At 43.0% G+C, this 25,047-nt stretch overlaps 1 protein-coding gene across 2 annotated transcripts in view; it reads left to right on the forward strand.

Annotated features, from left to right (window-relative positions):
• Positions 1–25,047, forward strand: part of ECPAS (Ecm29 proteasome adaptor and scaffold) — a 184,324-nt gene that overhangs the window by 126,707 nt on the left and 32,570 nt on the right. For both annotated transcript variants that reach the window (XM_068234316.1, XM_068234317.1), the window contains 7 exons: positions 1,235–1,324; positions 3,401–3,467; positions 3,572–3,663; positions 3,741–3,807; positions 14,336–14,527; positions 14,660–14,874; positions 18,657–18,700. In XM_068234316.1, the coding sequence (XP_068090417.1) occupies positions 1,235–1,324; positions 3,401–3,467; positions 3,572–3,663; positions 3,741–3,807; positions 14,336–14,527; positions 14,660–14,874; positions 18,657–18,700 (767 nt within the window). The remainder of the gene's footprint in view (positions 1–1,234; positions 1,325–3,400; positions 3,468–3,571; positions 3,664–3,740; positions 3,808–14,335; positions 14,528–14,659; positions 14,875–18,656; positions 18,701–25,047) is intronic.

Here is a 25,047-nt window from a genome sequence, read left to right on the forward strand (position 1 = left end):
CGGCGACATGCCAATGGCTGTAAACAAAGAGCAACTTGTAAATAACTTATGAAAGAATAAAGTTACGTTAAAACCAAGAACACCATTGTTTTTCTTGTGGCATTCCCAATAAGTTTGATGTCACATGTTCCTTTTCCTATTGAAAAAAACAAAAGTTGGTTTCAAAATGGCAGACTTCAAAATGGCCGCCATGATCACCACCCAACTTGAAAGGTTTACCCCTCACATATACTAATGTGCGACAAACAGGAAGTTAATATCACCAACCATTCCCATTTTATTAAGGTGTATCCATATAAATGGCCCACCCTGTAGTAGATTGAACAATGAGTTAAGTCTATTCTGTAAAGTTATGTGGGCATTCTGTCCGCTCTGTATAAATGCTTAACAACAATGACTGTCTCTCAGTGTGGGCCATTGATCAATATTACATAAGCATTATTTTGAACAAAAAATATATTTTGGGGGTAAATTGGCTGCAAGGCTGGTAGTGAAGACCTAGTGACATATATTCTGTGAAGCATTGCAAATAGCACCAAACGCTAGGAAGTTTTTAGGGGGACAGGAGGATGTTGCGGACAACTAGGTCTAAAGTACAAGTATATACTTACATATACTTATAATAACATGAAAGGAGATCAATAAAAGCTCCCAAAATATGTAAGCAAAGAAACTATATATGGGCAGCATGGTGATGTAGTGGTTAGCGCTCCCACCTTTCAGCGTTAGGACCCCGGTTCGAATCCCAGCCAGGTCAAAATCTGCATGGAGTTTGTATGTCCTCCCCGTGTCTGTGTGGGTCCTTCCCCCCCCCCCCCCCCCCAGCACTCTGGTTTCCTCCAACATCCCAAAAACATACAGATAAATTGACTTCTCCCTAAAATGGCCCTAGACTATGATACATGCACTACACGATACATACATAGACATATGACTATGGTAGGGACTAGATTGTGAGCCCCTCTGAGGGACAGTTAGTGACAAGACTATATACTCTGTACAGCGCTACGTAATATGTTGGCGCTATATAAACGCATTAATATATATACAATTTGGTAGTTGAACCAGAAGACTGCAAAAAAAACCAAAACTTTTTTTATGCCTTTGTGAAAGCATTTTGTTTAGCAGGGCAATCATTTCTGTTCTATGTGTAGATTTTTTTTATTGTGATTGGAAAAATTAGAAATGCAAATTGGCGTTTTTTCTTATATGCGGTTTGTTTTTTGTTTTGTAGTGTATTCAACATCTGGATGTCTCTGTTCTGGCTGAGCTTGTCCCTCGGTTGTGTGAACTGATTAAAAGTGGACTTGGTCTGGGTACAAAGGTAAGTTATGTGAGCTTTGTGTGTTTGCTTGTTTTTATTTTAGTATTGCAAGTTCATAAAACTATACACATGTAAATCAACAGTAGCTGGAAGTTAAAAAAGTGGACACCACCATGACAATAATAATAAATAATGCAGGGGAGCAGGATTTTCTGCAACATTTCTGCTCAATGGATGAGAAAAGCTGTAAAGGTCATAGCATGGAAAATATCATAAAATAATGAAATGCAATGCAAGCTGATATTTAGTTGCAGAACATTATTGCGACAACAGGTATTTTGAAAGAAATGCATGTCTTTAGCAAGTATTTTTTAATTAGCTTGTCTGGGCTAAGTTTTATATTATGTAATGAAAAGGTGTTTTTTTTATTTATTTGATTGCCAATAATATAAAATTACATTGTTAAATTGGTTTTAAAATGCTGTTTTTAAAGGTATATGAAAAAGTATATGGTAATGGTGGTTATTGTAAATTCAGAGTCAAAATCTTAGAGGAACTGTACTGAAGATAACATAATGAATACAATTGCTTTTTTTTAAAACAATATTCATAAATGAGGATTTAGTCAGTGTTTGCCCATTGTAAAACCTTTCTGATTTACCTTCTGAACTGTATCATTCATGAGTTAAATCTTTAGTGCTGTTAGGTGATGCTCTGCGGAATGTTCGTATACTCAGACCTATATGCAATTCACTTTTTTTTCTCTTTAGTTTTCTCCTAGATGATATTTTTAAACTTGAAAATACAATGCCTTTTAAGCCACCAGAAAGCAAGAAAATGCTTAAAATAATTTTAATGGTATTCTTTTCACCTACTTTTTCAGTTGAAAAGTGATGGAAATTAATTTTAAGTAGAAGAACTGCATATGGGCCTCAGTGTTCTGAAGCTAGTAGAAAAAACACCTGGTCTCCCAGAATGCTCTGGGAGGAGAATTTCACATAGCTTAAAGAGAACCAGAGATGTTGAGGGGAAAAGATTTTATACATACCGGGGGCTTCCTCCAGCCCCATAAGCCTGTATCGCTCCCACGCCGCCGTCCTCCGCTGCCTCTATCCGCCGGTGCCGGGTCCCGTAGTTTCGGCCAGTCGACGTAAGCACGCGGCCAATTTACCGCATCACAGGAGCTCCCTTCGTATCCTTACGCATGCGGCTCCATACTACCCAGGCGCATACGTAAGGATATGGAGGGAGCCCTGTGATGCGGAAAAATGGTTGCGTCCGCCGGAAGTGACGAGACCCGGTACCAGCCATAGAGGAATGCGGAGGATGGTGGCGTGGGAGCGATCCAGGCTTATGGGGCTGGAGGAAGCCCTAGGTATATATAAAAGCTTTTCCTATTTTTTTATTTTCCTTCCTCTCTGGTTCCCTTTAAAGAGAGCCCGAGGTAGGCTCAAAAAAAAAAAAAAAAACAGTAGGCTACCTGATCCGCAGGGCTGAGCTGATCAGGTAGCCACAAAAACCGCCACTCCTGTGGGCCGCAATGGTCTACTTTCACTTGCATGACTCCTGGGTCACGACGGTGCGCTGAGAGACTGTGTGTGTGGGTGCAGCCAAGGAGAGAGAGCTGCCCTATGGCAGATCAGTAAACCCTGCAGGAATGCCCCTGGCAGGCGTTTTAATCAGGGAATTCCTCTCCCCTCTGTTTACCTCCGAGTTGGTGACAAATCTTGTCGCTTAACTGGAGGGGGGGGGCTATAGCACGACGGTGGGGGGGGCAGAGAGCGGCGGTGTTAGGCAGAGATCGTGCCTCTGTGTCCCCTCTGCCCACCCCCCCTCAAGATCGACTTCGGGTTCTCTTTAACAGCCTAGGCTGTGACATCACATGGATGGCAGGGCTACATATTAATATACAGCAGTATGTCGCTATGTGCTTCTTTAAATTGTGGTCCAAATAAGTCAACATAGTTACTGGTGTGTATTCTTGCATTCTAATATAAACCTGCAAGTCAGGAGGGGCTTGTATCCTGAAATTATGTTTCTATGTTACCTGTTGATCCCTCATCAGATATATCTGTCTTAAAAGTGCCGTGCCCTAGGGTGTACCCATGTACAATAAAATATTTCTTCTTACTGTAGGGTGGATGTGCCAGTGTTGTTGTATCTTTAACAACGCAGTGTCCTCAGGACTTAATGCCTTATTCCGGTATGTTGTTTTTACTCCATAACTTTACAGCAGAATTTGTCAATCTGTTTTACTTGTTTCCAGCACACCCAACTTCTACTTACACAATCCTTATTTTTACCTAGGTAAACTTATGAGTGCTTTATTAAGTGGATTAGGTGATCGCAACAGTGTAGTACAGAAGTCTTACGCCTTTGCATTAGGACATTTAGTTCGGGTATGCTATTTACTACGTAGTTTGTTTGTCTGAAGATTGTATTTTCTCGTTTTAATATAGTTTGTTTATTTTTCCAGACTGCTCGGGATACCAGCACAGAGAAATTACTGCAAAAATTGAGTACTTGGTATATGGAAAAAGAGGGTGAGCAATTGTGTAGTGAATGACGAGAGACAAATGGTTATGTAGCGTGTGTGGACTTGTGCAGATTGTCTTTGAATTTGTGTAGGATGTCTGCAAACCTGCTTTATATTTTCATGGATTTGTGTGAAAATGTAGTTGCACAGATACATATTTTGATATAGGGTAATGGTTCCTAATTTATAATTGTTTAGAGCAACGTGTCATTTGTAAGCTCTTCCTAGCTACTGTTGAGTGTTTTACCAATGCTTTGGATTCTACCAGTACCATAATGCTATGGAGTTGTTACTCTACATCTGGAGAATAGTGGATCGCACTAAAGAAGATGCACAAACCTGCATTGGTTTGTTAGCCTGTAGGTGCCAAAGGTTTATGTGTCTCACCCTGGGTATATTAAAATATTGTGGGGGTTGTTGAAAGCTAAGTAAACTAGCAATTAAATTGCTACAGTTCTGGACACTCTCTTTAAAGCAAGATTGAAGTGAATAAAAAAAAAAAAAACAGATACTCCCTAATGGAGAGGAAAGGCTTTGGATCCTGTAAAGCCTTTCTGTTCCTGTTGAGGTCTGCTAGTTCCGGCGCTGTCAACTCTGCTTCAATCTTCTCCCACTGGAGGCTTTGATGGCCGAGTGCACCCAAAGACTGGAGGCTCCGTAATGCACAGGCTTGAGTGTGCAGTACGGAGCCGCCTGTCTTTGGGAGCACTTGGGCTCCTGAAGCCTTCAGAAGCCGCCTGTAGCAGCATAGAGCAGCATTCAACCCATTGCTCGAATACTGCTAACGTCGGTGACAGCACTGTAACAAGAGGACCGTGAGAGGACGGCAAAGCTCTATAGGACACAGAGACTTCCCTTTTTTTTCAGATTTGGTTTTAATGAATCCATGTTGTCCTGTATTTAGGCCCACCATGCATGAGACTGAAATGGCATAAACCCTAATTATCCATCCCTCAGCAGTCCTAACTATGTTCTGATAAAGCAGAGTTGAGTGCTTAACCCTAACTTTTATCACCTAATTGCAGACATCTATCCCTAGTTGCAGTAAAGAGCATAAGTGATTGATCCAGGTTTTCCGGATCACTTATCCTCTTCACTGTTTTCTATGGTAAGAAAGGGACAATGGACTTTGCCGACGATTATTGCTTAAAGATCCAGCATCTCAGTTCATTAAAGTGTTCACTGGGTTATGAAGGGCACACCATCAGTTAAATCGGTTGGGTGCTTGACACTGAGATATAGGCATCTGTATCTCCAGATAAGACATTGGACAAATGTGTCAGCACACCAATAATTCCATAGTACACGCTCTTTTATTGAGCCATGCGTTCCCACAAGAGGAAAAAGCCGACAATTGTTTCGGGGCCACACAGGGTCCCCCTTCTTCAAGGCGCGTGGTTACAAAATACATACAAGTTCAACAAACATTATATAATAACATAATCCCTACTCACCCCACCCACAGTGAATTCAATCAGTGATGTCATCTCCATTTGTTTACATAACAAACATGCCCCAATGTTCATCCTCTTGTATGATCTAGGTACTCATTTAAATGATAATGCTAATCAGTGCGCACAGCGCTACTGTACCTATTATTTGTTACCTGTTAGAAGATCCACCAGTCACATCCTGTGTTAAATGTATGGATAATTGTCCCAGTGATTTGAATGTCGGTGGTGATAGTCAGCCGTTATCTACAGCTGTAATAGGTTTATCCGCCGCTGTCAGCGCCGTGCGGCGCCGCCCCTCGATTCCTATTGGCAAAGGGGAAGGGACCAATAAGGACGATCTCGCTAGTGTTGGCGTACTTCCGCACGCCACTCAGCTCCGCCCCTCGCGTCATGCCTGCGCAAATGCGCAGGCCACGTAGACGCAATGTCCGCCCCCACAAGACGGAATGCAAAGCTCCGCCTACATTCGTCATGCGTGTGTATCCACTCACGCAGACGCTGTGTCACTTGTTGCTAAGCAACATTAAGCCAATGCTATGGACCCTTATCCACTATGAGCGCTGTCTCATATGAGACAGAGCCCAAACAAATAGCTATGCTAAGCGGGGGAAGAGAGGCACCAATCAATGGATCTGTAGCAAATGATGTATACAGATGCCACAAACATCTTGCACCACAACATTATTTCACTGAGACACACTTACCCACCAGGACGTAATCGTGTATATGATGGACCATGGACCCTCAAACATGGCTAAAGAAGATAAAGAGGAGATAATGTTATAATTACACACTGCTATAAGGCATGTTCAATATTCAGCATATATGGTAAGACATATTATAGAGTGTTAGTGTGCATACAAAAACAAGTTAAAAACCTGCAAGAGAAACGACAGCTATCAATCAACAATGTACAACAGAGGATATATCTGACTAACAGTCATTATTACTTCAATAATCTATACTATCTCTCCCTGATAAAACAGGTTAATGGATTGTTCTTATTTAAACCTCCAGGTTGTACAGTGCCCAACTCATGAATCCAGAAGGCTTCCCTCTGTAATAATTTAGTATCTCTGTCTCCGCCCCTCATTGGGGTTTTGACCTGTTCAATGACCTGTCCTCTGAGCTGACACGCTCCATGCTTACATTCAATGAAGTGTACAGCAACTGGTTTAGTGTAATCTAAACCTTCATTTTTCTCGTGAGCCCTCCAGGCTACGTTAATGTCACTTCTATGTTTTTGAAACCGTATTTTAAAGGGCGATGTCGTCTTCCCCACGTAAGCCTGGCCGCAGGGGCATTTCAACATGTATACACAGTAATCTGTGTTGCAATTATAATATTCCTTAATTCTGTATTTCTTGCCACTTCTTGGATGGTGGAACATAGGTCCTACTATTATGGAATTACATATATTGCAATTTGCACATTTATAGCAGCCTTTCTTGTTCGAAAATGTAAATCCTTTACTATATTTGTTGACAGGATCAGCTTGTACAAGCGAGTTTCTCAAACTCGAACCTGATCTGTATGAGAATAAGGGTTTACTTTTTATGGAATTTGTCAAAGTGTGGTCTGCTTGTAGTATATCCATATTCTTAGTCACTGCAGGTTTAACGCACCCAGAGGCTGTGTTATAAGTTTGTACAAATGGAATCCCTTTCTCGGTTCTTTTAGTTGCTTCTCCATTAAACAGTTCTATGGCTCTCTTTTTAGCTCGGTCCAGTATATGTTTCGGATATCCTCTTTCCAGGAATCTTTTTTCCATTTCTAATAGATGTGATTTCCTGGTGTCAATGTTGCTGCATATCCTTAATGCCCTAAGAAATTGTGACACAGGTAGTCCCTCTTTCAAATGTCTCGGATGAGAGCTATTAAAATGCAGTAGGGTGTTCCTGTCGGTCGGTTTTCTATATAAAGAAGTTTCAAGAAGCCCATTAGACGATATGACCATCACATCTAAGAATGGTATATGTGTGGTTGACATCTCTGGATTAAATACGATCCCAGGGTAGATGGTGTTAAGGTATGTGATGAATTCAGTGAGTTCACTTGTTGTACCCTGCCATAGTAGGAAGATGTCATCAATAAATCTTGTCCACCAAATGGCACATCTTTTATATAAACTGGTGGAATAGACGTACTTTTCTTCAATCAGCCCCATGAAGAGATTGGCCAGAGAGGGTGCGGCCGAGCTGCCCATGGCAGTGCCTCTATGTTGTTGGTACCATTGTTTTTCAAACTTAAAAAAGTTGGATGTTAAGATTAGTTCAAGACTGTTCAGTACAAACTCAGATGGTACTCTTCCAGCGTCCGATTTCTCCATAAAGAATCTGACTGCATTTAGGCCTGCCTCATTTGGTATCGATGTATACAACGCTCCAATGTCCATGGTGCAAAGTATAGTATCCTCATTTATAGGGTTGATTGCCCGTAATTTGCTCAAAAAATCGTTGGTGTCTTTTAAGTAAGCTGGTAACTGTTGTACAAGTGGTTGTAACAGTCAATGTACTGTGCAAGGGGTTGTGTCACTGATTCAGTCCCTGACACTATGGGTCTAAACTTTAATGGATTAGTCCCTTTATGGATCTTTGGTAACCCATACATCACAGGTCTTCTCGGGTGTTGAATGTCCATATAATCGTATTCCTTTTCAGTAATCCATTCATTGTTTAGTGCAATTTTTAACAGGATTTCCAGCTGATTTTTAACTTTAATGGTGGGATCATAAGATATCTTCTTATATGTGGTCTCGTCGTCTAGCATGTTAATCATTCCATCGCGATATTTAGAGTAGTCCATAATGACGATCGCTCCACCCTTGTCAGCGGGCTTGATTATGATCGTATCATCATTCTTTAGAGAAGATATGGCCTCTCTTTCGAGTTTGGTCAAGTTAAGATTGTTCTTCCGATTGGCCGACATCTTATAACTGTCGTGTTTCACCATCTTAGAGAAGCTGTCAATGCTGTTGTATTCCCCCAGGGGTATGAATCTGCTTTTCAATTTGAAGGGGCTATTGATGGTAGGAGTGGATATGGTTTTGGTTTCTGATCTACTAAAATATTGTTTGATCTTCATAGATCTTTCATACATGAAGATATCCACTTCGAATTGAAAGTTGCTGGGCTTCATTGTAGGGCAAAAGGAAAGGCCTTTAGATAATAAACTAATTTCATTTGGTTGGAGCACTCTCTGTGACAGGTTAATTATCGGGGTCGATTCCTTGTTTCCATTGGATGCTTTTTGTTGTCTTTTCCGATAGCTCCTCCTGGGTCGTCTGTGCCTCCTGCCCCTTGAAAAAGGCTAGAGGGACCAGCTCCAGAATCACTATCGGTACTCGGATTTTCCGTGAAAACATCACTGTCAGGATTCCTTGGTGTATATTTCGGCCTTGGTTTTGGACCTCTGGGGCCCCTTGGTCTTGGTTGTTTAGGCTTCTGTGGTCTCGGGTAATTGTATCCAGGAGGAGCTATCGGAAAAGACAACAAAAAGCATCCAATGGAAACAAGGAATCGACCCCGATAATTAACCTGTCACAGAGAGTGCTCCAACCAAATGAAATTAGTTTATTATCTAAAGGCCTTTCCTTTTGCCCTACAATGAAGCCCAGCAACTTTCAATTCGAAGTGGATATCTTCATGTATGAAAGATCTATGAAGATCAAACAATATTTTAGTAGATCAGAAACCAAAACCATATCCACTCCTACCATCAATAGCCCCTTCAAATTGAAAAGCAGATTCATACCCCCGGGGGAATACAACAGCATTGACAGCTTCTCTAAGATGGTGAAACACGACAGTTATAAGATGTCGGCCAATCGGAAGAACAATCTTAACTTGACCAAACTCGAAAGAGAGGCCATATCTTCTCTAAAGAATGATGATACGATCATAATCAAGCCCGCTGACAAGGATGGAGCGATCGTTATTATGGACTACTCTAAATATCGCGATGGAATGATTAACATGCTAGACGACGAGACCACATATAAGAAGATATCTTATGATCCCACCATTAAAGTTAAAAATCAGCTGGAAATCCTGTTAAAAATTGCACTAAACAATGAATGGATTACTGAAAAGGAATACGATTATATGGACATTCAACACCCGAGAAGACCTGTGATGTATGGGTTACCAAAGATCCATAAAGGGACTAATCCATTAAAGTTTAGACCCATAGTGTCAGGGACTGAATCAATGACACAACCCCTTGCACAGTACATTGACTATCTGTTACAACCACTTGTACAACAGTTACCAGCTTACTTAAAAGACACCAACGATTTTTTGAGCAAATTACGGGCAATCAACCCTATAAATGAGGATACTATACTTTGCACCATGGACATTGGAGCGTTGTATACATCGATACCAAATGAGGCAGGCCTAAATGCAGTCAGATTCTTTATGGAGAAATCGGACGCTGGAAGAGTACCATCTGAGTTTGTACTGAACAGTCTTGAACTAATCTTAACATCCAACTTTTTTAAGTTTGAAAAACAATGGTACCAACAACATAGAGGCACTGCCATGGGCAGCTCGGCCGCACCCTCTCTGGCCAATCTCTTCATGGGGCTGATTGAAGAAAAGTACGTCTATTCCACCAGTTTATATAAAAGATGTGCCATTTGGTGGACAAGATTTATTGATGACATCTTCCTACTATGGCAGGGTACAACAAGTGAACTCACTGAATTCATCACATACCTTAACACCATCTACCCTGGGATCGTATTTAATCCCGAGATGTCAACCACACATATACCATTCTTCGATGTGATGGTCATATCGTCTAATGGGCTTCTTGAAACTTCTTTATATAGAAAACCGACCGACAGGAACACCCTACTGCATTTTAATAGCTCTCATCCGAGACATTTGAAAGAGGGACTACCTGTGTCACAATTTCTTAGGGCATTAAGGATATGCAGCAACATTGAAACCAGGAAATCACATCTATTAGAAATGGAAAAAAGATTCCTGGAAAGAGGATATCCGAAACATATACTGGACCGAGCTAAAAAGAGAGCCATAGAACTGTTTAATGGAGAAGCAACTAAAAGAACCGAGAAAGGGATTCCATTTGTACAAACTTATAACACAGCCTCTGGGTGCGTTAAACATGCAGTGACTAAGAATATGGATATACTACAAGCAGACCACACTTTGACAAATTCCATAAAAAGTAAACCCTTATTCTCATACAGATCAGGTTCGAGTTTGAGAAACTCGCTTGTACAAGCTGATCCTGTCAACAAATATAGTAAAGGATTTACATTTTCGAACAAGAAAGGCTGCTATAAATGTGCAAATTGCAATATATGTAATTCCATAATAGTAGGACCTATGTTCCACCATCCAAGAAGTGGCAAGAAATACAGAATTAAGGAATATTATAATTGCAACACAGATTACTGTGTATACATGTTGAAATGCCCCTGCGGCCAGGCTTACGTGGGGAAGACGACATCGCCCTTTAAAATACGGTTTCAAAAACATAGAAGTGACATTAACGTAGCCTGGAGGGCTCACGAGAAAAATGAAGGTTTAGATTACACTAAACCAGTTGCTGTACACTTCATTGAATGTAAGCATGGAGCGTGTCAGCTCAGAGGACAGGTCATTGAACAGGTCAAAACCCCAATGAGGGGCGGAGACAGAGATACTAAATTATTACAGAGGGAAGCCTTCTGGATTCATGAGTTGGGCACTGTACAACCTGGAGGTTTAAATAAGAACAATCCATTAACCTGTTTTATCAGGGAGAGATAGTATAGATTATTGAAGTAATAATGACTGTTAGTCAGATATATCCTCTGTTGTACATTGTTGATTGATAGCTGTCGTTTCTCTTGCAGGTTTTTAACTTGTTTTTGTATGCACACTAACACTCTATAATATGTCTTACCATATATGCTGAATATTGAACATGCCTTATAGCAGTGTGTAATTATAACATTATCTCCTCTTTATCTTCTTTAGCCATGTTTGAGGGTCCATGGTCCATCATATACACGATTACGTCCTGGTGGGTAAGTGTGTCTCAGTGAAATAATGTTGTGGTGCAAGATGTTTGTGGCATCTGTATACATCATTTGCTACAGATCCATTGATTGGTGCCTCTCTTCCCCCGCTTAGCATAGCTATTTGTTTGGGCTCTGTCTCATATGAGACAGCGCTCATAGTGGATAAGGGTCCATAGCATTGGCTTAATGTTGCTTAGCAACAAGTGACACAGCGTCTGCGTGAGTGGATACACACGCATGACGAATGTAGGCGGAGCTTTGCATTCCGTCTTGTGGGGGCGGACATTGCGTCTACGTGGCCTGCGCATTTGCGCAGGCATGACGCGAGGGGCGGAGCTGAGTGGCGTGCGGAAGTACGCCAACACTAGCGAGATCGTCCTTATTGGTCCCTTCCCCTTTGCCAATAGGAATCGAGGGGCGGCGCCGCACGGCGCTGACAGCGGCGGATAAACCTATTACAGCTGTAGATAACGGCTGACTATCACCACCGACATTCAAATCACTGGGACAATTATCCATACATTTAACACAGGATGTGACTGGTGGATCTTCTAACAGGTAACAAATAATAGGTACAGTAGCGCTGTGCGCACTGATTAGCATTATCATTTAAATGAGTACCTAGATCGTACAAGAGGATGAACATTGGGGCATGTTTGTTATGTAAACAAATGGAGATGACATCACTGATTGAATTCACTGTGGGTGGGGTGAGTAGGGATTATGTTATTATATAATGTTTGTTGAACTTGTATGTATTTTGTAACCACGCGCCTTGAAGAAGGGGGACCCTGTGTGGCCCCGAAACAATTGTCGGCTTTTTCCTCTTGTGGGCACGCATGGCTCAATAAAAGAGCGTGTACTATGGAAATATTGGTGTGCTGACACATTTGTCCAAGTTCATTAAAGTGACCTTGAGGGATACTTGCCATAACACTCGACTATTGATCAAAGCAGCCGTAAAGCTAAACATACATTATATGGATGTGGTAAATAATCAATGTCTGCCTAATGCTAATTAATCCATTAATTTTGCGCTATTGCAGTAGCACGCTAACAACTGCACTGAAATATTTTTGTAATCTGGGAAAACCTAGAAACATTAGTGTTCTCCCCAGAATTTTTTTCCAGCTGGGTGGCATGAAATTGTAGCCGGGTGGGGTGAGATAATGCAGGGCCGGTGCTTCTGTGGGCAACTCTGCTTACAGCATAGGAGGAGGTGAGCTGATAACAGCCGGGTGCTCACCAAAACTAGCCGGGTGGATCACCCGGCTAAAAGAGCATGGGGAGAACACTGACATTATGAAAATGTTGTACTTCAGGTGCGTTTAGGAGCCAGCACTCACAGGACTTCCATTTCATCATCTTTTAGTCTGAAATTACCCAGGTGAAGGCTCAAAACATTTGTTGGGGGATGGGGGTCACTTGTTGCTGGGTAGACTTTCATCAGTCCTTTGGCTGGGATTTCCTGCTTGTTGGACAGTCTAATTTAAACTCTAAGGGCTAGTGGAAGAAATGAGAGCTAATAAGTTGACTTCCAAAATGTTATAGGTGTACAGACCCTGAAGTTTATGCTACTAGTACACTAATCCTTTAAAGAGACTCTGAAGCAAGATTAAAACTCGCTTTTTACCTTATATTTAACAGGGGCATGTTTGCCCCTGCTAAAACTCCGCTATCCCGCAGCAGAACGAGGGGTCTTTACCCCCCAAATCCCCCACTGCAAAATCCACAACCAACTTGGTCGTGGATTTTGCTGCTCATGGAGGCAGAGCTTTCGGCTGTAGCTCTGCTTCCATGCTCGTCTATCAGCGGCCGATCTCCGCATCTCCCCCGCCCCTCTCAGTGAAGGTAGGCTGAGAGGGGCGGGGGAGAGGCGGTGATCAGCGATGGACACGCTGAGAGGCAGGGCTGCAGCCATTAGCCCTGCCTCAACAGGAAGCGCTCCCCGGACACCATGGAGGGGATTTGGGGGGTTAAGACCCCCGTTCTGCCGTGGGATAGCGGTGATTTAGCAGGGGCATACATTCCCCTGTTGAATTTAAGGTGCAAGGCGAGTTTTAATCTCGCTTCAGATTCTCTTTAAGTGATTTAAAATATCAAAATCATAAAATAGCTGCAAGTCATTTTAACCACTTTACCCCCGCCCGTACGGATTTCTCCGTCCCTTTTTCCATCCTTTAACCTCCAGGGACGGAGAAATCCGTACTTTGCGCACTCCCGCCGCTGCCCGCGCTCCCGCTCGTAAACACGCCGCCGCCCGCTCGCTCAGAGATCAACGAATGGGAAAATCCATTCCCGTTCGTTGATCTAAGCCCCGCAATGATCCGCTGCCGCTCGGCTGAGCAGCGCGATCATTGTGAGCAATAACAAACTCCCAGCCTCTTTCTACTTCCTGCAAGCGTAATTAAAAAAAAAAATAAAAAAATTTACAATTTAAAAAAAAATACATAGTTACCTTAGGGACTGAACTTTTTAAATATTTACGTCAAGAGGGATTTAACATTGTTACTTTATAAACCATGGGCTTGTAATTAGGGATGGACGCAAAACTTTATTTCCAATTAAAATATTGGCGGCAAACATTGTGATAGGGACATCATTTAAACGGTTTTATAACCGGGATAAATAGGCATATACATTTAATGGGTTTTAATTACAGTAGCATGCATTATTTAAAAACTATAAAGGCCGAAAACTGAAAAATAATAAAAAAAATTTCCCACATTTTTTCCTATTTTCCCATTAAAACACATTTAGAATAAAATTATTCTTGGCATAATGTCCCACCTAAAGAAAGCCTAATTGGTGGCGAAAAAAACAAGATATAGTTCATTTCATTGCGATAAGGAATGATAAAATTATAGACGAATGAATGGAAGGAGCGCTGAAAGGTGAAAATTGCTCTGGTGGTTAGGGGGTAAAACACCTCAGTTGGGAAGTGGTTAAACTAATTACACAACAATTCTAGTATAGCTGCCTGGGAAAATAGTAAGATTCAAGATAACTTCAGTATATCTTTATGTCCTACTTTGTCCCTACAGAGCCGGTATATAGAACTGGGTGCACTTTAACTGTTCATGCCATCAGCCGCTACAGTCCTGATGTGCTGAAGAACCATGCAGCCTTTGTGTTACCACTGGCATTCCTTGCTATGCATGAGGTAACTGATGAAGAAAAAGGAGAAAAAGATGACACAAACCTTTGGAGAGAAGTGTGGCAGGAGAATGTGCCTGGTATGTTTTCAAATTCTGAATGGTTCACCCTGTGAACTATACCATATTATGGGAATGTTGTGGTGGGTTGTGCTTTTTTTCAACATCATACCTAAAATATATTCAAATTGCTTTGCTCTGATATATTTACAGGAAGTATCAGTGGCGGCATCCGTCTGTACATGAAGGAGTTAATTGACATTACCCAGAAAGCTTTGCAGTCTCCATCATGGAAAATGAAAGCACAGGGTGCCGCTGCTGTGGCTTCCATAGCCAAGCAGCAAACTGGCTCTCTGGTACCTCCACACTTGGGAATGGTTCTCATTACTCTTCTGCAGGGTCTTCCTGGACGGACGTGGGCTGGAAAGGTATGGACCTAATTCAGTTTCTTCTTAATAATTATCATTTCTGTATAGTTTATTTTTTTACTCCCTGTGCCTTCCTTCAGTATGACTGTGGAAACCCCACCAGGGTAACAGACGTGCTTACTAGGAATTGGCTCCTGATCACGGGATCACTATGATCACTGGTGGATCGTAGTGATCATTAATAGAGCAGCAGCGGCGGTAGGAGGGGAAGAAGAGGGTCCACTCACATGGGCGTCCGCAGGAAATTTTCCGGGGGGGGGGGGGGGGGGGGGGCAAAAGGGGGGGGGATAGAAAGTAGCCAAAGAGTAGGGGTATAATTGGGGCGATATAAACTGAAAAATGGGTGTGGTCATGGACCAGAATGTGGGTGTGGTCGCGGGTGGAGACAAGATTACATGAACTTAGCAATGGTGGGACATTAGATTAGGACAGTGGTGGTGAACCTTTTGGAGGCCGAGTACCCAAACTGCAACCCAAAAGTCACTTATCTATTGCAAAGTGCCAACCGCAATTTAAACTAAATACAAACGTTTTAACTCGTACATGAACAATATGGAAAATCCAAGTTGAAAATAAACTGTGAAGATAATACATTTTTCAGGAGTAGGATGGATAAAATTGTTTAATTGTTTTAGAACCTCCCAGTTTAATTTTCTGTTTTAAAAAGCTGAAAAAGTAGGTTTAATGCTATTGTCTCATATGATGATGATTCACCTTTTTTTCATAGTCTTGCAGTTAGCAACCATGTGACCCCCAATAAGACCAATTCAGCAATCATGAGGCCCCCAACAAGCCAAATTCAGCAATCATGAGGCCCCCAACAAGCCAAATTCAGCAATCATGAGGCCCCCAACAAGACAAATTCAGCAGTCATGAGGCACATAAATAGACAGCGTTTCACATAAATAGGCAGAATGCCCCCTCAATATGGTAGACACCTCTCACCTGGCTTCTGAATTCTCCTCTACTGGCTGCTGTGCTTGGCTGGCCTGGCAATACTGTTTTTAACTGGCTTGGGGATGATGTGTGTGCCGAAAGGCCTGGCAGTAATGCTGTGGCCTGGCTGGCGGTGATGCTGGGCTGGCCTGGATGGCGGTGATGCTGGGCTGGCTGACCTGGATAGTTTAGGTAGTGACAGGTGCCCCCTAGTTTAGTTAGTGACAGGAGCCCCCGAGTTCAGGTAGTGACAGGGACCCCACAGTTTAGGTAGTGACAGGAGCCCCCCAGTTCAGGTAGTGACAGGGACCCCCCCAGTTCAGGTAGTGACAGGGACCCCCCCCCCTCCCCCAGTCGTGACAGTGAAATTGTACACACGTATAGTACAGGGGAACCTCTATTAAAGCCTGTAGGCTGAAGAACATTTAAAGTGAGTGTCCAAGGTAAAGAAAAAAAAAACCAAAGATCCACTTACCTGGGGCTTCCTCCAGCCCGTGGCAGCCGTTCTGTGCCCTCGCCGCCGCTCCAGAGGCTCCCTCCAACACCGGTGCAGCCTACTTCGCCAGGTCGGGTTCCGGGTCGGCATCTTCTGCGCTCCACCGCGCGGGTCACGTGGTCCGGCCGACATCATCAGGACGGTACTGCGCAGGCGCAGAACTACGAAACCTGCACAATACAGTCCTGATGACATCAGCTGGACCACGTGACCTGCGCTGTGAAGCGCAGAAGAAGCCGACTCAGAACCCGACCTGGCGAGGTCGGCTACATCAGGGGAGAAGACCGGGAGCCTCCGGACCTGCGGCGAGGGCACAGAACGGCTGCCACGGGCTGGAGGAAGCCCCAGCTAAGTAGATTTTTGTTGTTTACTTTGGATGTTTCCTTTAAAGCAAGACTGATGTGTTGGTGGTGGGGGTATGGAGGGATCAGACCTACTTACTTGTGGCTCCTTCCAGCCCGCTGCAGTATGATTCCCTCCATGGTGCCGCTGTTCCCTCTGAAAGATCTGAGTACACCACATGCATAAGTTCATCCATGATACTCCTCTATCACACTCCTATGACCAGCAGCGTTCTGTACGTGTGCAGTTTAAATCTTTGTGAACTGCGCAAGTCCTGAAGGCTTCCAGGCCGCAGGAGCGCGATAGAGGAGGCACGCTGATTCGTCCACGCATGCATAGTAGCCGGATCTTTTAAATGGGGACAGCAGCACCATGAAAGGAATCAGACTCACAGCAAGGGACCTGGTAGACTGCTGAGGGCTGGAAGAAGCCCCGGCTAAGTAAATCTGAACCTTCCTGCTTGTGTATGCAGCCTATGAAGTGTTCCTCCATCAGATAAACACACAGAACTGCTGTTGCTGCTATACGTCCATCTGAGCAGCTCACAACAGTTCATTTACTATGAAAAGAAGTTCTTGCCCTGATTAATACTTTGCCCTTTCAGAGCCACATGGTGATTTTATTACACCTAGCTCAGCTGCAGTCTCCTCTCTTGATGTTTACTTTATTATGAGAGAAGGGGCAATTACTCTCTGTCTTTCCCCTGCTTTACACAAGGTCTCCTAGTAATCGTCCACAGCCTCCTCACTCTGGAGAAATGCTTCTCTTCCCCCATAACTCACAGACGAGACATTCTCCAGCAGTAATGCTGCTGCACTCACCAGCTCAGCTCTCTCCTAGCTGATAGTGCAGATCACTGCATGTTCCATCCTTTTGGATGACCGCAGTATAAAGAGTAGAAGACTTGCACATGCTGGTTTGCTGGGGGCTACAGAGCGGTCTCCACTCTGTGCTAGTCGGGACTCTGATGTGGGGGCGTGTCACACATGGCTGGCTGCCTCTCTTCTATTTGCTGAAGAGAGGTGCCAGCTAAGAAAGGAGGTTATGGATTGGTCGGGAGAGAGAGAGAGAGAGAGAGGGAGGCTGCAGTCTGAGGCTTTGGTGCGGGGACCCGGGATCTCAACTCACCACGATCTCGGTGTCTGCCGCACATGCGCACATGACAAGCTGCCGCGGCCAGTAATCTTTTACTTATTCTGACAGACGCAAATCGGCCAGGGGTGGGCAGCGGCCGGCCAGGGGGGGGGCGTCCGCCCGAATTTGCCATACGTGCGGACGCCCATGTCCACTCACCTTGCTGACGTACCCCCGGCGATCGTCACTCCCCTCGCTCCGACCTTGCTCTGACGTAAGTGTCTGGTCCCGGCTTGATGACGTCTTCAAGCCGTGACCCGGAATTAAACGGCAGAGCAAGGCGAGGATGCCGGCCAGAGCGGAGGGGGCTAGAGCTGCTCATCGCTGGAGCCTGGAAGGTGAGTAAAGGCTGCTGGCAATACAGGGGACACCTGCCTACACTGGCAGCGGTATGGCAGCGGTATGGCGTGTGTAAACGCCTTTACTGGCGGATCGATTCTCCGTTCATTTTTCCCGATCAATTTCCATTCACTTCTATGAGAAAATCGATCAGAAAAACGAACAAAATCAGATTGGATATGTTGGGAATTCTTTTGAGCCATCTATCTGCCAAAAAGCATTATTGAAGGTAATTACATTAATTTCAGGAAAATTGTAAAAAAAAAAAAAAAGAAAAGAAACCTATACAGATAATATCTATATCCATAAATAGGTTCTAACTTTTTTCACAATGTATCTAAAAAAGATTGAGTGAAATTGGGATTTTAGTGCTGAGTTGTGTTTTAGTATAACTATGCTACTTTTTCCACACTTTAAGTTCCCATTATGTACCAGTCCGACGAAGGCTTTTTATAAGTCGAAAGCTCGCTGTTTATCCATCTCTAAGTTAGCCAATAAATGGTATCATCCTGATTCAAAACTTCTTGTTTTATAGGAAGAACTCCTAAAAGCAATCGGAACAGTGGTTTCCAAATGCAGGTAACTACTAAATATTCTTCAATTTTTCAGTGGAATTATTAAGCCAAGTGGTTATTCTAAGTTAAATGCAGTTAGCTGAATTGAAAAGGAGCTGTCAGCTATACTATCTTAGGAGATAAAACACATATATAAATACTTGCTCTACTTAGGTAACATATGTATTGCACTATCAACGTTTTGATTTCAGTGAATCTTATATAGTAAATCAAGACAATTCTGCTCCTGGCATTTGCCATTTTGGTTCCACCAGGCTGAAGCCAATCCTGATGTAATTTCCTCTTTCTTTCGCCAGCATCCCCCTCCTCCCCGCAGCATTACAAAATGCAGGCTGTACAAATAAAGGCAGCCCACACAGACTCTCTTCCACCTGGTTCCAGGCTCTGAAGTTCCCATCTATACTCTCTGCACTACCACCGCCCTGTAATTCCTGCTTATCAGATCAGGCGCTAGAGCTCGTTCTGAAAAGAAGGAATTACGGGGTGGCGGTAGTGTAGAAAGTATAGACGGGAACTCCAGCACCTTGAACCAGGTGGAGGTGAGTTTGTGTGCGCTGCCTTTATTCCTCCCTGCTGCGCTCTGTAATGCTGCGGGGTGGTATGCAGGTATGCAGCGAGATTGTGGGGTTGGACGGTGGCACACAGGAGGGAGGGGACAGAGGATAGGTGCCGGCCCCCCTCCCTGCACCCTAGCATCCAGCAGGATCTGACCGGTGTTGTCAGCACAATCTGACATAACACCAGCATAGTGGGGCAGCCAATTAGAGAGGGACAGAGGTATGGGAGGGGAAAACCGGGCGGTATAGAGGCTTCAGCCAATCAGGCTGACAAGAGGGGGAAAAAAACCCGGCATGCACTGCAAATTCCTTTGTCTGGCAACCGTACAAAATAAGAGCCAGGGAACATGGGGAATGATATTCTTCTGAAAAAGAAAAGTAAGATTGATTTTGGATTGCCTGGTTTGCAACCTTTTTACATATTTAACAGGTAGAAATAGAGAATTGATTTTGGATTTTATGCCTGACAGTTGCTCTTTTAAGAGGAGCTGTTAGCAATACTATCTCAGAAAAAAAAAAACACATGTAAGTAGATAAATAGTGCTCTACTTACATAGCATATGTATTGCACTTTCCACATTTTCATTTTAGTGATTTTTCTATATTAAAAAAAGAGAAAATCCTTCTTGGGTTTCTTCATCTTAACTGTGTCTATTTTGAAGCCAATCCTTATGTAATTTCCTCCCTTATTTTCCTCTGCCTGATTGTGTATGCATTGCCCGCCCTCGTCACAGTCTTCAGGCACTCCCCAGCTCTGCAATAGGTCTCAGCATGAGAAATATTGGACAATCAGAGGAGAACAGAGGTGTGGGAGGAGAAAACATGAGGGAAAGAGGCGTCAGCCAATCGGACTGCAGTAGTTAAGTCTGAGGGGAAAGTAAAGATCTGAAAAAAAAGACAACCCAGCTTGCCCTGCAACTTCCTTTGTGTGGCAGATGTACCAAATAAGAGCCAAAGAAACTGGGGAATGTTATTTTATGGATAAGAATCTAATGGTGGCCATACATGGTACAATTTTTTTCATGCAATCTTACCATTTCTATGTAGTATAAGGGTAAATTAAGTGAATATACTGAAAGGATAATTTAGGCAGGTCCCTTATATTACATAGAAATGGTAAGATTGCATGAAAAAATTGTATCATGTATGGCCACCATTAGAGTGATTTTTAACTTTTGGATTGCCTGTTTAGCATCCTTATTACTGGTTTTCCAGAATTGATTTTATGCCCGACAGTTACATTTTGAGAATTTTCTCGTCACTGGTTGACTAAATTCTTGGGCTGTCACTTTGTCTTCCTGTAAAGCCAGGCTACTACTAATTAGTATAGGAATACTGTTAAACTAAAGACTGCATTATATCTATTCAAAATTTAATTTCTAGCAGCTGTTTCTTTGTCTACAGTGGGCTACAGATGTATAGATATTTTTATGTGTGATGAGAACTTTTTTTATATTTAATCTACTTTCCACTGATGGTCACGGCCATATGTTTGTTTAATCCCAGGGCTGCGGAGTCGGGGCAATTTTGGGTGCCTGGAGTCGGAGTCGGGAAAAAATGCACCGACTCCGACTCCTAATGAATTTAACCACTTGAGGACCGTGGGCTTTACCCCCCTTAAAGAGAATCTGTATTGTTAAAAGCGCACAAAAGTAAACATACCAGTGCGTTAGGGGACATCTTCTATTACCCTCTGACACAATTTTGACGCTCCTCGCCGCATTAAAAGTGGTTAAAAACAGTTTTAAAAAGTTTGTTTATAAACAAACAAAATGGCCACCAAAACAGGAAGTAGGTTGATGTACAGTATGTCCACACATAGAAAATACATCCATACACAAGCAGGCTGTATACAGCCTTCCTTTTGAATCTCAAGAGATCATTTGTGTGTTTCTTTCCCCCTGTTCTCATGCACTGAAGTTTCAGGCTGCTTGTTTCTTCCTGCAAACAGCTTTGCCCTTGTCTGTAATTCTTCAGTATGTGAAAGCCCAGCCAGCTCAGAGGACGATTTATCCAGCTTGTAAAAGAGAAGAGAGAAGCTGCTCTAATCCTAAATAACACACAGGCAGTGTGCATAGAGGGGCTGGAAGGGGGAGTTCATAGCAGAACCACAACACTGAAGAACTTGGCAGCCTTCCAGACACAGGCCGACAAGTCTGACAGGGGAAAGATACATTGATTTATTACAGACAGAGATAGTATAAAGTGCTGCAGTAAGCCAGAACACATTAGAATAGCTTTTTGAACTTGTAGGATGATAAAAAAACAGGATGCAATTTTTGTTACGGAGTCTCTTTAAGGACCGGCCACTTTTTTTCCATTCAGACCACTGCAGCTTTCACGGTTTATTGCTCGCTCATACAACCTACCACCTAAATGAATTTTGGCTCCTTTTCTTGTCACTAATAAAGCTTTCTTTTGGTGCTATTTGATTGCTGATGCGATTTTTACTTTTTATTATATTCATCAAAAAAGACATGAATTTTGGCAAAAAAATTATTTTTTTTTAACTTTCTGTGCTGACATTTTTCAAATAAAGTAAAATTTCTGTATACATGCAGCGCGAAAAATGTGGACAAACATGTTTTTGATTAAAAAAAACCCATTCAGCCTATATTTATTGGTTTGGGTAAAAGTTATAGCGTTTACAAACTATGGTGCAAAAAGTGAATTTTCCCATTTTCCAGCATCTCTGCCTTTTCTGACCACCTGTCATGTTTCATGAGGGGCTAGAATTCCAGGATAGTATAAATACCCCCCAAATGACCCCATTTTGGAAAGAAGACATCCCAAAGTATTCACTGAGAGGCATAGTGAGTTCATAGAAGATATTATTTTTTGTCACAAGTAAGCGGAAAATGACACTTTGTGACCAAAAAAAAAAAAAAGTTTCCATTTCTTCTAACTTGCGACAAAAAAAATGAAGCCTGCCACGGACTCACTATGATCCTCTCTGAATACCTTGAAGTGTCTACTTTCCAAAATGGGGTCATTTGTGGGGTGTTTACTGTCCTGACATTTTGGGGGGGTGCTAAATTGTAAGCACCCCTGTAAAGCCTAAAGGTGCTCATTGGACTTTGGGCCCCTTAGCGAAGTTAGGCTGCAAAAAAGTGCCACACATGTGGTATTGCCGTACTCGGGAGAAGTAGTACAATGTGTTTTGGGGTGTATTTTTACACATACCCATGCTGGGTGGGAGAAATAACTCTGTAAATGGACAATTGTGTGTAAACAAAAATCAAGATTGTCATTTACAGAGGTATTTCTCCCACCCAGCATGGGTATGTGTAAAAATACACCCCAAAACACATTATACTACTTCTCCCGAGTACGGCGATACCACATGTGTGGCACTTTTTTGCACCCTAACTGCGCTAAGGGGCCCAAAGTCCAATGAGTACCTTTAGGATTTCACAGGTCATTTTTGTATTTTTGTTTCAAGACTACTCCTCACGGTTTAGGGCCCCTAAAATGCCAGGGCAGTATAGGAACCCCACTAATGACCTCATTTTAGAAAGACACCCCAAGGTATTCCGTTAGGAGTATGGTGAGTTCATAGAAGTTTTTATTTTTTTGTCACAAGTTAGCGGAAATTGATTTTAATTGTTTTTTTTCACAAAGTGTAATTTTCCACTAACTTGTGACAAAAAATAAAATCTTCTATGAACTCACCATACTCCTAACGGAATACCTTTGGGTGTCTTCTTTCTAGAATGGGGTCATTTGTGGGGTTCCTATACTGCCCTGGCATTTTAGGGGCCCTAAACCGTGAGGAGTAGTCTTGAAACCAAATGTCGCAGAACGACCTGTGAAATCCTAAAGGTACTCATTGGACTTTGGGCCCCTTAGCGCAGTTAGGGTGCAAAAAAGTGCCACACATGTGGTATCGCCGTACTCAGGAGAAGTAGTATAATGTGTTTTGGGGTGTATTTTTATACATACCCATGCTGGGTGGGAGAAATAACTCTGTAAATGGACAATTGTGTGTAAAAAAAAAAATCAAAAGATTGTCATTTACAGAGGTATTTCTCCCACCCAGCATGGGTATGTGTAAAAATACACCCCAAAACACATTATACTACTTCTCCCGAGTACGGCGATACCACATGTTTGGCACTTTTTTGCACTCTAACTGCGCTAAGGGGCCCAAAGTCCAATGAGTACCTTTAGGATTTCACAGGTCATTTTTGTATTTTTGTTTCAAGACTACTACTCACGGTTTAGGGCCCCTAAAATGCCAGGGCAGTATAGGAACCCCACTAATGACCTCCTTTTAGAAAGAAGACACCCCAAGGTATTCCGTTAGGAGTATGGTGAGTTCATAGAAGTTTTTATTTTTTTGTCACAAGTTAGCGGAAATTGATTTTAATTGTTTTTTTTCACAAAGTGTAATTTTTCACTAACTTACAGAGAAATATCTCTGTAAATGACAATTGTTTGATTTTTTTTTTTTACACACAATTGTCCATTTACAGAGAGATTTCTCCCACCCAGCATGGGTATGTGTAAAAATACACCCCAAAACACATTATACTACTTCTCCTGAGTACGGCGGTACCACATGTGTAACACTTTTTTGCAGCCTAGGTGCGCTAAGGGGCCCAACGTCCTATTCACAGGTCATTTTGAGGCATTTGTTTTCTAGACTACTCCTCACGGTTTAGGGCCCCTAAAATGCCAGGGCAGTATAGGAACCCCACAAGTGACCCCATTTTAGAAAGAAGACACCCCAAGGTATTCCGTTAGGTGTATGGCGAGTTCATAGAAGATTTTATTTTTTGTCACAAGTTAGTGAAAAATGACACTTTGTGAAAAAAAAAACCAAAAATCAATTTCCGCTAACTTTTGACAAAAAATAAAATCTATGAACTCGTCATACACCTAACAATACCTTGGGGTGTCTTTTTTTTCTGAAATTGGGTCACTTGTGGAGTTCCTATACCGCCCTGGCATTTTACGGGCCTAAAACCGTGAGTAGTCTGGAAACCAAATGTCTCAAAATGTCTGTTCAGGGGTATAAGCATCTGCAAATTTTGATGACAGGTGGTCTATGAGGGGGCGAATTTTGTGGAACCGGTCATAAGCAGGGTGGCCTTTTAGATGACAGGTTGTATTGGGCCTGATCTGATGGATAGGAGTGCTAGGGGGGTGACAGGAGGTGATTGAGGGTGTCTCAGGGGGTGGTTAAAGGGGAAAATAGATGCAATCAATGCACTGGGGAGGTGATCGGAAGGGGATCTGAGGGTTTGGCCGAGTGATCAGGAGCCCACACGGGGCAAATTAGGGCCTGATCTGATGGGTAGGTGTGCTAGGGGGTGACAGGAGGTGATTGATGGGTGTCTCAAGGTGTGATTAGAGGGGGGAATAGATGCAAGCAATGCACTGGCGAGGTGATCAGGGCTGGGGTCTGAGGGTGTTCTAAGGGTGTGGGCAGGTGATTGAGTGCCCTAGGGGCAGATAGGGGTCTAATCTGATAGGTAGCAGTGACAGGGGGTGATTGATGGGTAATTAGTGGGTGTTTAGGGTAGAGAACAGATGTAAACACTGCACTTGGGAGGTGATCGGACGTCGGATCTGCGGGCGATCTATTGGTGTGGGTGGGTGATCAGATTGCCCGCTAGGGGCAGGTTAGGGGCTGATTGATGGGTGGCAGTGACAGGGGGTGATTGATGGGTGGCAGTGACAGGGGGTGATTGATGGGTGATTGATAGGTGATTGACAGGTAATCAGTGGGTTATTACAGGGAAGAAGAGATGTAAATATTGCACTGGCGAATTGATAAGGGGGGTCTGAG

This window comes from Hyperolius riggenbachi, chromosome 1, assembly GCF_040937935.1.
Source record: "Hyperolius riggenbachi isolate aHypRig1 chromosome 1, aHypRig1.pri, whole genome shotgun sequence".
Taxonomy (NCBI): Eukaryota; Metazoa; Chordata; class Amphibia; order Anura; family Hyperoliidae; genus Hyperolius; species Hyperolius riggenbachi.